The following is a 15,859-nucleotide window of genomic DNA, read 5'->3' on the forward strand; positions in this document are numbered from 1 at the left end:
AGAAGAATCTATATAAATTATTGAAAAAAAAGGGGGTGGGGGGGGGAAAAGAAACGGGGTGGAGATGGGGGGAGGGGGAGTTTAAGATCTAAAGTTGTTGAATTCAATATTCAGCCCAGAGGGCTGTAAAGTGCCTAGTCGGAAGATGAGGTGCTGTTCGTCCAGTTTGCGTTGGGCTTCACTGGAACAATGCAGCAAGCCAAGGACAGACATGTTGGCAAGAGAACAGGGTGGAGTGTTAATATGGCAAGCGACAGGGAGGTTTGGGTCTTTCTTGCGGACAGACCGCAGATGTTCCGCAAAACGGTCGCCCAGTTTGCGTTTGGTCTCTCCAATGTAGAGGAGACCGCATTGGGAGCAACGAATGCAGTAGACTAAGTTAGGGGAAATGCAAGTGAAATGCTGCTTCACTTGAAAGGAGTGTTTGGGCCCTTGGACGGTGAGGAGAGAGGAAGTGAAGGGGCAGGTGTTGCATCTTCTGCGTGGGCATGGGGAGGTGCCATAAGTGGGGGTTGAGGAGTAGGAGGTGATGGAGGAGTGGACCAGGGTGTCCCGGAGGGAACGATCCCTACGGAATGCCGTCAAGGGGGGTGAAGGGAAGATGTGTTTGGTGGTGGCATCATGCTGGAGTTGGCGGAAATGGCGGAGGATGATCCTTTGAATGTGGAGGCTGGTGGGGTGATAAGTGAGGACAAGGGGGACCCTATCATGTTTCTGGGAAGGAGGAGAAGGCGTGAGGGAGGATGCGCGGGATATGGGCCGGACACGGTTGAGGGCCCTGTCAACGACCGTGGATGGAAAACCTCGGTTAAGGAAGAAGGAGGACATGTCAGAGGAGCTGTTTTTGAAGGTAGCGTCATCAGAACAGATGCGACGGAGGCGAAGGAACTGAGAGAATGGGATGGAGTCTTTACAGGAAGCGGGGTGTGAGGAGCTGTAGTCGAGGTAGCTGTGGGAGTCGGTAGGCTTGTAATGGATATTGGTGGACAGTCTATCATCAGAAATTGAGACAGAGAGGTCAAGGAAGGGAAGAGAAGTGTCAGAGATGGACCATGTGAAGATGATGGAGGGGTGGAGATTGGAAGCAAAATTAATAAATTTTTCCAGGTCCCGACGAGAGCATGAAGCAGCACCGAAGTAATCATCGATGTACCGGAGAAAGAGTTGTGGGAGGGGGCCGGAGTAGGACTGGAACAAGGAATGTTCCACATACCCCATAAAGAGACAGGCATAGCTGGGGCCCATGCGGGTACCCATAGCCACACCTTTTATTTGGAGGAAGTGAGAGGAGTTAAAGGAGAAATTGTTCAGTGTGAGAACAAGTTCAGCCAGACGGAGGAGAGTAGTGGTGGATGGGGATTGTTGGGGCCTCTGTTCAAGGAAGAAGCTAAGGGCCCTCAGACCATCCTGGTGGGGGATGGAGGTGTAGAGGGATTGGCCATCCATGGTGAAGAGGAAGCGGTTGGGGCCAGGGAACTGGAAATTGTTGATGTGACGTAAGGTGTCAGAGGAATCACGGATGTAGGTGGGAAGGGACTGGACAAGGGGAGAGAGAAGGGAGTCAAGATAACGAGAAATGAGTTCCGTGGGGCAGGAACAGGCTGACACGATCGGTCTGCCAGGACAGTTCTGTTTGTGGATTTTGGATAGGAGGTAGAAGCGGGCCGTCCGAGGTTGGGCGACTATCAAGTTGGAAGCTGTGGGAGGAAGATCTCCAGAGGAGATGAGGTCATATTGTTGCAGTAGTTTGAATTGAGGTGCTCTTGGGCTGTAGGTTCCTTGCTGTTTCGAACACCTTAATTGCACAGCGGTTTAAACTGCCTTGTGTTTGGCGAAACAAACATCAAAGCAGATATAACTATCCTATAGATAAGAATCCTTTGAAGTTGGAATGTCTTTGTGTGTGATCTTTGCCTTAACCCTTAAGCTGTTGCAACATCTGCTAGGAAATTCATAGACAGCAAAGTAGCTATTTAAGTTGTTTCCCTTGACTGCAGAAACAAATTTAATTTGGCAGGTTGGTTTCTTTGATGGGTCTCTGGTGTCTGTGAGGTCTAGTGCCAAGTGCACTAAATTTTGGTTCCTTTCCCACTTCCTAGGGCTCAATTTAGTCTTATGGTGAGAGCATACCAGCAAATTGTATGCACACTTCCCAAGATTCTGGTGGACAAAAATTCACGGGGTGCACACTGTGTGATGTCTCAATCTAATACACACTACCAACAGGCAATGCTGCTTGATGTTTGTGATCTTTATAGAGTGATGTCTGCACTCTGACTCACTGCATCCCAGAGATAGAAGTGCAGACCCAACAAACGTAGAAATAGTATCTGAAGAAATAGGCACCAGCCACTAGACACCTCAGGAAGACTTCACTGCAACTCAGCACAAGAACACAAGAGATAAGAGCAGGAGTAGACCATATGGCCCCTTGAGCCTGCACTTCCATTCAATATGATCATGACTGATCTTGGATTCAACTCCAATATTCCTTGATTTCCTGAGAGACAAAAAAATTGTCCATCCCATCCTTAAATATAGTCAACGACAGAACGTCCACAATCCTCTGGGGTAGAGAATTCTAAAGATTCACAACCCTTCTAGTGGAGAAATTTCTCCTAATCTCAATCCCAAGGATTGGCTTCTTATCATGAGACTGTGCCCCCAAGTTTTAGATTACTTAGCCAGTGGAAACAATCTCTCAGTGTCTACCTGTCAAGCGCCTTCAGAAACTTGTATGTTTCAATTAGATCACCTCTCATTCTTCTAAACTCTAGAGAGTATGGGCCCAATTTACTCATCCTTTCATCATAGGACAGTGCTCTTATGCCAGGGACCAATCTTGTGAACTTTTGCTGTACTGTCTCCAATGCAAATATATTTTTCCTTGACTATGGAGACCAAAACTGCACACAGTGCTCCAGGTGTGGTCTCATCAAAGCCATGATTAATTGTAGCAAAACTTCCTTATTCTTGTACTCCAAACCTCTTGTAGTAAAAGCGAACATGTCATTTGCCTTCCGAATTGCTTGTTGTCCCTACATGCTAACTTACTGAGTTTCTTGTATGAGCACAGTCAAGTTTCTCTGAACATCAATATTTACAAGTTTCATGCCTTTGAAAAATTATTCTGCTTTTCTATTCTATTCTACCTCACATTATTCTCCATTTGCCATCTTGTTGCTCCTCACTTACCCTGTCCATATCTTTTTGTAGCATCTCCGTGTCCTCCTCACAAATTACAGTTCCACTTAGCTTTGTATCGTCAGCAATCTTAGAAACATTACTCTCTGTCTTTGTCTAAGTCATTAATATAAGATTATAAATAGCTGAGGCCCCAGCACACACCTTGCGGCACTCCGCTAGTCATAGCCTGGAACTTGAAAATGCTCCATTTATCCCTACTCTTTGCTTTCTGCCCATGCTAATATATTACCCCAACTCCATGATCCCTTATGTTGCCTATTAACATTTTGTGTGGTAACTTATTGAATGCTTTTTGGAAACCAGGTATACTACATCTATTGTTTATTTACCCTAATAGTTACATCCTCAGAAACCTCTAATAAATTTGTCAAACACGATATCCCTTTTGTAAAACCATGTTGACTTTGTCTGATTGTACTATGATTTTCTAAGTGTTTTGTTGACTTTCTTAATGATAGATTCCAGCACTTTCCTGATGACTGATGTCAAGCTAACTGGCCTGAAGTTCCCTGTTTTCTCTCTCCTCTCTTCCTGGAATAGTGGTGTCACATTTGCGAATTTTTAACCTGCTGTGATCATTCCAGAATCTAGGGAATTTTGGAAAATCATAGGCTGAGAATCCACTATCCCCAGAGTTATCTCTTTTAGAACCCAGGGATGTAGACCATCAAGTCCTGGGGATTTATTGGATTTTAGTCCCTTATGTTCTTCAAGTACTTTTCCTCTGCTAATATTAATTTCCTTAATTTCCTTACTGTTATTAGCCCCTAGGTTATCCCCTCTTTCTGGTATGCAATTTGTGTCTTCGACTGTGAAGACAGACACAAAATATTTGTTTAACATCTCCGCCATTCCCTCATTCCCTATAGTAATTTCTTCTGCCTCTGTTTCTAAAGGACTGCTATTTACTTTAGCTACTCCTTTTTTATATACCTGTAAAAGCTCTTACAGCCTGTTTTTATACTCCTGGCTAGTTTGCTCTCATTTTCTTTTTTTGTCCCTTTTTATCAACTTTTTGGTCGTCTTTTGCTGGTTTCTGAAACATTCCCAATTCTCAGACTTGCTACTATTCTTTGCAACCTCTGATTTAACTCCTTGTTGCCTCAGGGAGATTAGTTTTAATAGTTCAATAAAGTGTTGAAACAATCTTTGTGACATGTCCCCTCATGTGAAACTGTCACATGAGCTGGAACATGTGCATTAATTTCTGCAGAAATTTTTGAGAAAATTTAAAATCATTCATGAAACCTCATCCCGTCCATGGATGAGGATCTGTGAAAAATGCAAAGGCCGCCTGGGCTCTTTGCCTGCCCGGCAACAATAGGCCTTTGACAGTTCGGTGGGCATGGAGCCAAGTCGGCTGTGTGCCGGCCGAATTGAAAATCTAAATGACGCGCGGTGACGTCGGGACGCCCGCCTGACATCACCCCGTGTCATTTTACACCTCGGGCGAACCAAAGATTCTCCCCCAGGTATTAATCTACCTTGTACTCCCTCTAAGGCCAATATATCCTTTCTAAGGCATGGTGCCCAGAACTGCTTAGAGCACACCAGGTGTCGTCTAACCAGGGCTTTGTACAACTGGAGCCAAAGGAGTCTCTCCTGAGCTAAATCTATTACTTATATCCATGACTGTTCATTCTACGAATGTCAGAACTCCTGTTTTCTTTCCAAGGGTATTTGAGAATTTTCTACTTTCTTAGATTTTCCAATCTCCAGTTTACTTTTTACCTTAAGTACAGCTTGAGTAGTTTCTGAACTGTTACTGAAACTCTTTTGTGCTCCGATTGACTGTGTCACTATTTCCTTCTCTTGGTGCAGATTATGAACGAGATAAAGGCTGGAATACAGTATGCTTTTCAAACCACAAACAACTTGACTCTGGCCATCAGTGGCTCTGGGCATGCAGCTATGGAAGCAGCCTTAGTTAATGTGGTGGAGCCAGGAGATGTGGTGTTAATCGGAATTCATGGCGTGTGGGGCGAAAGGGCAGCAGACATCGCTGAGAGAATTGGTATGAGTTTTATGTCTTCATTCTTCGATAAATTATGTACATTGCGGGCATCAGATCTTGATTTCCCCCCCCTATTTAGAAAAATAAGTAATATCATTTACATGTCATTGCAACAGCCGTAAAGGGCTGCGGGGTGGAGTAATGAGCAATTCTGCCTCTCTGGAGCTGCCAGCCATCAGATTGACTGGCAGCTCTATCATTTCCGGCAGTGCCGGGATGGCATCGCTGGCTGCAGCTGGGACTGCAGAAGGAAAAGAAGATCAAGGCCCATGGATTCCCGGATCAGGAGGGTTTGGGTAGGTTAGGGAGAGGAGTAGTTAGGGGGCAGGGGGTGGGTTAAAGTGAGAGAGCAGATAGGAAGGAAGAGGGTGTTCAACCTAAGGGGCTGGGGAGGGGGGTGGGGGATGGGGGGCACCCTGTGGTCAGCAAAGGGCAGCCTCCGAACACACACCCCCCCCACTCACTCCCCTTTAAACATTTAAATTAAAAATTAGGCTTCCCACCTAACGTTTTATGGCGAGGGCAGCATATTAGCAGGGTTAATTGGCCTGAAAACAAGCTTAATTAACCATTAATTATTCATTTAAATCTGGCGGACAGGCTGCCACCACCCCCCCAGGAAACACACTCGCCGGGGGGCATGTAAAATTCAGCGCAGGGTCTTTATGGATAAATTAAGATGGCTCACATCCAAAAATATCCTGTGTTGTTGTGATTCCCCCTCTGATTCCTTCATTGTATTGTGCTTGACCTCTCCCTGAAATGATAAATCTGAGACTGAGAACTCATCTCGTAATAGTGAGTATGAACCTTTGAGTGTACAGTCACACGGTGGAACAATATTCGGCTGTGGTCTCATGCCAGAGTCTGATCACTCTTCACATTGCAACCAGTGACCCAGTCAATGTTCACAGACCATGAACTCTCTCCTCCATCCTGACCCCTTTTTTATCCCCTTTTTTCAATGTTTATTTTAATTTTTTAATTTTTATTTTTTATCCACTTATTTTTATTTTTATTTATTTTCAGTTTTATTCATTGTTTTGTCCCCAACTTTTATCCTATTTTCGATCTTTTTTCTCACCACCGTCCCCTCCCCCACAAGGACCATCTGTCACTTGTTCATGTTGTTCTTTCCAGAGTGCTTACCCTTGTCCTGCTATTATCACATTCTGCTTTCTGACCTTAATGCCACCATCAGCACCTCCTTTAGCCAGGACCACTGTCATTAACACCCCTTTGTCCTTTTGTTCATGACATCTTTGGCAATCTCTCCTTTGCCCCCACCTATCGCTGGCCTTCTATCCAGCTTCACCTGCCTCACCCCCCCTTAAACAGTATAAATTTCATCACATTTTTTACTTCCCTTTAGCTCTGAAGAAGAGTCATATGGACTCGAAATGTTAACTCTGTTTTTCTCTCCACAGATGGTGTTAGACCTGCTGAGTTTTTCCAGCATTTTCTGTTTTTGTTTCAGATTTCCAGCCTCCGCAGTATTTTGCTTTTAATCAAGGCTGGCATTCAAGTGCAGCGCTGATGGTGTGCTGCATTGTTGGTACTTGGAGGTGATACCTTTTGGATGAAATATTAAACTGACCATGGCACTAGTTTGAAGAAGAGCAGAGGAGCTATCCCCAGTGTCCTGGCCAACATTTATCCCTCAATCAACATCACAAAATGGATTATCTGGTTATAATCGCAGTTCTGTCTTTTGGGAGTTTGCTGTGTGCAAATTGGCTGTAGAAATTCCTACTTTAGGGGAGTGACTACACTTCAAAAGGACATAATTGGCTGTAAAATGCTTTGGGACATCCAGTGATCATGAAGGGCACTACATAAATACAAGTCCTTTTTCTTTAACTGATTCTCTGCTTATCTCCCATTCTAATTCTTCCTGTTTTCATCACTTTATTTTTGTCATCTATTCACTCTTTATTCCACTTTCCCTCTATCAGTCTGGCTCTCACACACGTCTGTTGTCTCTATATCTCTCCTTTGTCTCCAGGGGTGGGATTTTCCATACCCGCCCGCCGCTGGGATCTTCCTGTCCCCCCACAAGCCAATGGACTTCTGGCTGGGGCGCCGCCTCGCCCACGGCGGGTCCCACCCACAACAGGGCCAGAAAATCCCAGCCCGTGCCTTTCTCTCTCCCTCCTCCAGTAAGCCTGATTTTCCTCCTGTATGATCTCTGTCTCCTGCCTACTAACTTCTCCGCTTACCTCACATACTAGTTTGCAGTTTCCCCCTTTTTGTAGATCATACATTTTTACAGTGAGGAGATGGCTGTCCATTTCTGCTGGTCTTAATGTTGTTGCCAGACTCATAAAGGAGCCTTGGCTTGACTGGCGCATTTGGGAGCTTCTGCAATCTGTGCAGTTGAGAAAGAAACTGAGGCCAAGGTCGGATGGGATTATGGATTTGAAGTCAGCATAATGTTTGCGGTGAGGAAGTGAGGTGGAAGAGAGTTAGAGAGTGGGCTTGTGTTAGGAGGAAGTATGCAAAAAATGCATAAGGTATTCTGTATATAAAAAACCTTAGCATTCTATAAAACATATTTTTATAAAGCTGGTTTGAATAGCAGTGAGAGTACAAGAACTGGCCTTGGGGGGTAGCAGACACAGATGGCTTCGCGTTAGCAGACTAGGGATGGGAGAGAAATTAGGAGGTTGGAATTTGGGGCGTGGACTGAGCAGACAAGGGGCCTGGGGCTTCTGCTGGCAAGGGGTGTGGGAAGCAAGGAGGTGGTTACAGCTTCAGTTGTGGGGCTACAGTGAGGAAGATTACTTGAAACTTGGAATTATTCATATTACAGCTACTGAAGTGGATATAATATAATGACTAAAGCAAATGCATCTAAACACTCACATTTTCCTCCTGCTTTTTTAGTTGAGTGTGCATACCCAGAAGTAAACTGTCTTAGCCCAGATTTCCTGGTGCTTGATCAGTAATTACTGCTAAGTCACTCTTAGGCTTTTACACATCCCTCAAAAGCACTTCTGAGGTCGGAGGGTCTTGCATTGTGAAGTTATTGACAGCTGGAATTTAAACCTGTTTACCTATCTTAGGGTTGCCAACCCTGCAGGATTGGCCTGGAGTCTCCAGGAATTGAAGATCAATCTCCAGGACACTGCTGTGAGCAATCCTGGAGAAGAATAATCGGAATATTTAAAAAGTTTGTTTTAAAACAAAATTTCCTTGAACATTTCTCATCACAAGGTATAAAAATATCGAAAATGGGTAAAAAGGTTGTTTGGCTGACAGTAAAGCAACATCCAATTGGGTCATGAGCCTCTTTGCTTTTTAATTGGTGTGGGAAGGCAGTGCGTCACAAGGATGGATGTGTTGGTCGACGAATGGCTGGAGCATGGGGGCAGGTCATGTGATGAAACCTCTAGGAATACATTTAATCACAAATCACAGTCTGCCTCTCTCTCTGCTCCTTTGAGATGCTCCTTAAAGCCTTCCTCTTGGTCACCTGCCCTAATATCTCCTTACAAAACTCGTTGTCAAATTTCATTTGATAACGTTCCTGTTAAGCACTTTGGTACATTTTGCTATTCTAAGGTGCTATGTAAATACACAGACATACTCCTTTGTTCTTCCTGCTCCCTCCCCTCCCCTCTTCCACTGGCTTAAAAACTTTTACATTCCCATCTTTCTTCGGCTCTGATGAAAGGTCCTTGGCCTCAAACGTTAACTCTGTTTCTCTCTCCACAGATGCTGCCTGACCTGCTGAGTATTTCCAGCATTTTCTGTTCTTATTACAAGCTACTGTTGCTGTACCATGGCACAGATCTCCCTCATTAAAGCCCTGTTGGCCATGTTATTGACTGAACAAGCCCACAGTCTGGTACTGTACGTACCCAAAGTAGACATGTGCAGTCTGAATATAATTGAAATCAGACAGCAAATAGATAAGACATTCAGCTTTCAAAATCTTGAGATTTCTGTTAGCTTGACAGTAGCCAAAGCATTATATTGTAATAGATAGGGCCAGCAGAAGGCTATTGACACAACACTGACGCTGTACCTTTTCACTTTGTATTTAAGGTGGAGATGTCAGGAGATTTGTAAAACCTCCTGGGGAAAATTTCACCTTGCAAGAAATCGAGCAGGTTTGTGTCTGTGTGTCTGCCTGCTTGTGTGCACAAGTGTATTTGTGTGCATGTGTCTGTCTGGATGTGTGCTTGTGTGTGTGTGTGTGTGTGTGCGTTTGTGTCTGAGTTTGGGCCTCTTCTCCAAGTGTAAGTGGAAATTTAGTGACAGTTACATAGACACAATGGTGCAGAAAGACTGTTTAGTCTCCTAAATCATAGAGACTGTCATTTTTAAGGTTTATAACCTTGACTGGAATAAACTCAGATCTCCATTAGTTTACTGACTGACTGAAAAGACGGTGCAGTGGGGTTGGATAGACATGCTACAGCGCCACCCACTGGCCAATATGTTAGTGCACCCAGACCAAAGCAACTGGCTCCTTACCTTACATTGTGGTCTTAACTTAGAATTTCTGGCTCAACAAAGCATTTGTATTCTGAAGTGATTAGCCAGCTATCAGCCCCTTCCCCAGGGATTCAATAATGGTGGGCAAATATGAGGGTTTGCATCTGAGGACTGGCTGCTCAAATGATGGACAGGCACAATGGTTGAGTCTACCAGAACTCACCTACAGGTTATACATGTATAACATTGAGCCCCTGACTCTTCAATTCAAACTCAAAGCAAAGGAAACTTAGATGATCTTTCACACTCATCAGGGCTGAGGTAACCCATCTTGTCACCCTCAAATGTTGATCCATGAGTAGAGAAATTTTAGCACTCTGTCACTTGTGAGTTATTGGAAGGGACAGAAGCAGAGATATGCCAGAGTTCTCATCCAACCATTCATAGACTTTTCCCTTCAAGCTTCCCTTGCAGGGTGATAACAAGAATTGTGTCCCAGAGGTCAGCTCTGATATTGGGGGAGACCCTGAACCCTTACCCTCTTTAGCTCCCAGGCTTCACTAATATCTTAAGCCTGATTTGGCACTGCTCACTTGGTTAGGGAATGATACGAAGCCATTGATGGGGAAATGATTATAATACCTTTTTAATAGCAGAGTGAAATGGCTTTGTGATGTTAGCAAGATCAGCAATCGATGGGTAGAAGTGAGGCTGAGAAGGAAAGATCCTATTTGCTCACATGGTTAAAAACTCTGTTTCTGATTCAAGGTGACCAGTGCCACGCACGGGTGTGCATTACACGTTAAACTTCACAAGGCGGACAGGAGGCACAGGCAACTGCAATGGCCATGTGTGGTTCTGAAAGTTGGCTTGTTGCTTGTTTTACTGATTGGCATTGCTTTTGGCTGTGCAGCAGATGCCATGAAAAAGATTTGCTTTGCTTTGCTTCGCAGGCTCTAGTGCAGCACAAGCCCATTCTATTCTTCATCACACATGGGGAATCCTCCGCGGGCGTGGTTCAGAAGATGGACGGGATAGGACCTCTCTGTCACAAGTGAGTATATGCCAATCACCCAATGCAGGCTCAACTCTGCCACAGGAGATTTATAATTTTCAACCTTTGTTGCCCCCCTACCCACCCCCCTCCTGTTCCCTTGCTATTAATTAACACTGGTATTTTCTGAAAATAAATCCCACTGTGAGTCCTCATCTCCATTCCTCTTCTACCCTGAAACTCTAAAGCTGTTAGATCACCTTTCTCTTCACTAGCTTCTATCTCAGTAATTTTGATAAAAATTTTGATAAAAATTAATAATGTTTCATTATCACCTATATTATGACAGAGCGATTTTTATTTCTATTAAGACAGTTCAATTCTTCACTGCCTGAGTTCCAATCAGACCTCTGGTCCTATTGCCCACAATCCGTGTGCCTCAAAGCTTAACCTTGCCCCATGCCATCTCTCCAGAATCTGCTACTTCTATTTCACTTTCTATTCTCATTGGAAATTTGCTTCTGTTCACCTGATACCTTTTACTTTCTAATGATTCCCCATCCCCATTATCCATCACCACTTTCTAAAGTTATCGAGCCTGCTGTTAGCTTCCCACCTTGAATATTCCGGTAACCTATAGATTTTCCACATAACAGTAATATTCATATCTCTAGAGTAATTTTGGCATTGCTTTGGGATTTGTTACAATTACCTTGTCCAAGGTTATCTATTTTATCCTACAATCTATGCTTTGGTTGATGGCTCATCTTCCACTTGTTGTTGATTGATTCAGGGGCACCAAAGAACCTGCTGTCTTTCTTTCTTTCCATTTATTCAAGATCAACTCTTGATCAAGGAGCATCCACTTATTCAGCATCCACAATCAGCCACACATTTGCTCTTGATCCCTCTCTCTCTTCATCAGTGTGTATGATCTTCACTCCTCATGCTGTATGGTTGCATCACAACACTTTGATGCCTACGTCATTCAATGGAGAAATGAAGACCCTTGTTTCTTTTTTCAGTTCTTCAAAGGCACAGTTTTTGTCTTTCATGAGTTCAATCAACTGCTTCTACATCTCACCTTCAATGGCTTGAACCCTTTGTCCATCTATTGGTATACTTAATTTCATTATCTCCTCTGATCGAAAATTGAATTCCAATAACTGCTCCACTGCTGAAGTTGCCTCTGCGAAATTTGCTATGTCAAATGGGTGGGCAATTTTACGGTTTAAGGAGATAAACACCAAGGGTATGACTATATAAAATCTATCCTCTAGTTCCTGCAGGGTCTACAACACAAAAGATGTCTGTAGCTCATCACAGATTGATAATGAATTGGCAAACTCACCTTAGAGGCACCATAAGGAGATGTGGAAAGTTGGACTGTTACATTGGTGCTGGTGGGGTTCAGGTATATAGTTAGAGCAGCGAAGAGGGAGCTTTACTCTGCATTTGGCTTGTGTTATGCTTGACCTGGGAATTCTTGTAAGCAAAGTGAGGAGCTTTTCCTTTCATCCAATCCTTGCCATCTTTGGCCTGTCTATTCACAACCACTGGCACTTTTCTACCTTGATGGGCACAAAAATATTACCAAAATCAATTTAAAAAGGAGTAAAACGAAGACTCTGCAATACATGAAACATCACCATCTCCTACAGCAACAATACAAAAGGTAGAGCAAACTAAATTTGAAATATAGAGTGGATATTCCAATTTTTGAATTGCAATTCCATTTTCCAAAGTTGGTTTTTGATGAATGAAGTATATCAGTGTGGGCAATGTCTCAAACGAAAATCTACCCCACAGTGAAAACTCTATCTATGAAAATCCAGCTTTATCACTAATTGTTTGCTCATGTAGAGCCGTGGCCCAATTTCATATCCAACTTAGAGGTTTTATGGTCCCTGGGATGAGAGGGTTGTCCTATAATGAGAGGCTGAGTAAATTGGATCTATATTCTCTGGGAATTCAGAAGAAAAAGGGGCAATCTCATTGAAACTTACAAGATTCGGAAGAGGTTTGACAGTATAGTACCTAAGAGGTTGTTTCCCCTGGCTGGGGAATCTAAAACATGGGGGCACGGTCTTAGGATAAGGGAATTATCATTTAGGACTGAGATAAGGAGAAATTTCTTCACTCAAAGGATTGTGAATCTTTGGTGTTCTCTACCCCAGAGGGTTGTGGATGGTACATTATTGAATATATTTAAGACAAAGATAGATTTTTGGTCTCTGAAGGAGTCAAGGGATATGGGGAGCAGGCAGGAAAGTATGGTTGAAGCCTAATATCAGCCATGATCATATTGGATGGTGGAGCAGGTTCAATGGGCTATATCGTCTACTCCTGCTCCTATCTTGTGTGTTCTTGTAAACACATTTCTAGACCCACATAAGGGTCAACAGATAGGGATGGATTTTATTATCAGGTCAGATTGGGAGTCGTGTGGGGGCAGGGGGGCCATAAAAGTATGATGGAAGGAATGGGGTGGAGGGAGAATGGAGTGCCACACGGCCATGACATTTTCCAGTGGCAGGGAGGGTGGGGAATGTGTCTTGCACCCAGAGGCCAACTGAGCTATTAAAGTGACCAATTAAGGGCCTCTTCCCACCAAAGCTGGCATTGGTGGGTGGGCCCTCTGTCATATGGGGACACAGCCCCAGCAGCGACCCCATCCCTCTGCCTTCACCAAACCACCCACCCAGACCCAATTTACCTGACTCTGAGGGTGGCCTGGTATCCCGTGGCATTCTCTTCTTCCAGATGCAGTCCCAGAAGTGGCCACCACTCCCAGGGGCACAGCTGAGCTGCTGGCCCTTTGATTGGCTAGCAGCTCTTGGGGGCGGGCATCCATCCTTTAAAGGCCATCATCGAGGCCCCCACCACGCCATAAATTCTGTCCATTGTGTGGGATTGAAGTAACATGGAGACCAGACAGGTAGGGATCTTAGTGAACTAGCTGGGCTTTTGACAACAATCCAGTTGTTTCCATGTCCAATACCAGCCCATAAATAACTGGAATTGTCAAATTTGTTATGGTGGGATTTAAACTCAACCTCTGAGCTGTTAGTCCAGTACCATAACCATTCAGCTACCATACTCAATTTGTATGGGAAGTAAAACTGTTGATGCAACAGCAAATAATTCACCATGCTCAGGGATGGAGAATAGAAGAATACCACAAAATGAAAGTACCATTCAACCCACTCTGATTTTTAGGTATTTTCTGGAACTCCTCCACTTCCTATCTCCTTTCCCTGCAATTGTGCCTTTTTGAATGAACCAATAACATTAGATCCACTGAATGTTGGAGATTATCCATTAATGTATCGATTAACTGATCCAGTGCTGCTTAAACACCTCCTTTCTACGCATTTCTAATGTTGTTCCACTTCTTTTCTAGGCATAACTGTTTGCTGCTGGTTGATTCTGTTGCCTCTCTGGGAGGGGTCCCTCTCTATATGGATAAGCAGGGTATGTATTGTACCTAACATTCTTAATAAGAGTAGGCCATCCAACCCTTCTGCCTCCCTTGATCCTTTGATTCCTGTTTTGAGACTATGGGGTGGAAATTGGACCTTGTGTATAATTCATTCCAGAGGAGATTGATTGCCTTTTTAAAAAATGGCTGTTCCCTCTCTTCGAAGTGTTTCAAAACATCTACACTCTTTTTTGCTTTGGCCTTTCTCAGGCCTCATCGGAATGGTATGGTGCGGGTGCTGCTCTGATTTTCTTGCTGGATGTTGGGATGGGCACCTCTGTTGCTTCCATACCTGTGTCCAGAGTACTGTATCTGACTGACCCTGTTCCCACGCTTTGGAACAGGGCCTATAACGATGGTTACAGGCAGAGTGGAGCCCTGCTTCATCGCACTTCTCCTGGGAGAGCAGAATTTAAGCCTCTCGCCCTGTTTTAACCTGGCTATCACATCATTTTCTTTTCCTGAATTCCTTCGACTGACTCAGAAATGTTTCCTAAATTGGAAGGCCACAAGTGTTGCCAACATCACCACTACTTGTAATATAGCCGAAAGTGTTCCAATGTTTAAAGTGAGGCAGGTCAGTAGCCTACAGGAAAAATCCCTGCATCTGAGTCAGCTGTGCTCAAAAGGGAGCATTGGGTGGAAACAAGGCTACGAACTTGAGTTTCAAACCTGCATTATAGCACCATTTTTTGCTTAAGAACTTTAAAGCCATTCTACAGCATCTAATTTTAACCACTGGATATGTTTTCATTAGATATAAGTTCTATAGTTCCACTTGTACATCCACCATTTTATGTGCATTTGCAACTACTAGTCTAATGCATGATACCATCAATAACTGGATGGAAAGCTTACTCAAGTGTATGAAGTCCAATGTTGACAACTCCCCAGCCCCAAATAAATTATTTGTAACAGTCAAGGCCAATTTCAATGCTTGGTTGAGTATCTACTTCTCTGTGCCAGACTGATGCAACCATTTTTCTCCATTCAGGTATTGACATCCTTTACTCGGGATCCCAGAAAGTCCTCAACTGCCCTCCTGGTACTGCACCGCTCTCCTTCAACGACAAAGCCTGGTACGCAATTGTTTGTTATTTCTCACACCGACTCTGCTACTTCAGTGATCCTAAGCATAAGCAAGAAGCTGTGTCCTGCTGGATGACCATCGAACATATATGTGCGCCCAACTGCAGACCGTTCACAGATTTGCCATCCCTTTTCTGACTCATGCTAGACCACAAGTCACTACCAAGAAATAATGCTTTCTGAACTCCTACATTTAATGTTTTCTCTTTCCCTGTTTACTCCCTCAGATAGCAAGCATTCACCCCAGGTTCAGTTCCACAGGCTTCCCACTTCCCTCCCTTACATCTTCATGTTTGAATTTGCAACAGCAATATTTAAAAAATGCCTTTCACTGAATCAAATGTACCATGGCACTTCTTAAAGGAGAAACCAACACTGAGCATTGAAAGAGGTGAAGTTGGATGAAAGGATGGTTGAAAAGATGCATTTTGAGGAGGCTTTTCGTTGAAGGCAGAGTGGGAGAAGTAGCCAAATAGCTTAGGGACAGAGTTCCAGGAAGATAGGCCAAGGCTGCTGAAAGCTAATCATGGTGGAGCAGATGAAGGCAGAAAAGAAAACTGAAGTCCAAGAACCAAAAGGTGCAAATGGAAGGTAGGCCTTGGAGAAACTGCAGACTTACATCAGGGTGAGG

At 43.9% G+C, this 15,859-nt stretch overlaps 1 protein-coding gene across 1 annotated transcript in view; it reads left to right on the forward strand.

The window, feature by feature from the left end:
* Window positions 1-15,859, forward strand: part of LOC144693617 (alanine--glyoxylate aminotransferase-like) — a 33,956-nt gene that overhangs the window by 6,232 nt on the left and 11,865 nt on the right. The window contains exons 2-6 of the mRNA XM_078563441.1: window positions 5,029-5,221; window positions 9,272-9,336; window positions 10,618-10,718; window positions 14,062-14,132; window positions 15,134-15,218. Of these exons, the coding sequence (XP_078419567.1) occupies window positions 5,029-5,221; window positions 9,272-9,336; window positions 10,618-10,718; window positions 14,062-14,132; window positions 15,134-15,218 (515 nt within the window). The remainder of the gene's footprint in view (window positions 1-5,028; window positions 5,222-9,271; window positions 9,337-10,617; window positions 10,719-14,061; window positions 14,133-15,133; window positions 15,219-15,859) is intronic.

Source organism: Cetorhinus maximus, chromosome 19, assembly GCF_964194155.1.
Source record: "Cetorhinus maximus chromosome 19, sCetMax3.hap1.1, whole genome shotgun sequence".
Taxonomy (NCBI): Eukaryota; Metazoa; Chordata; class Chondrichthyes; order Lamniformes; family Cetorhinidae; genus Cetorhinus; species Cetorhinus maximus.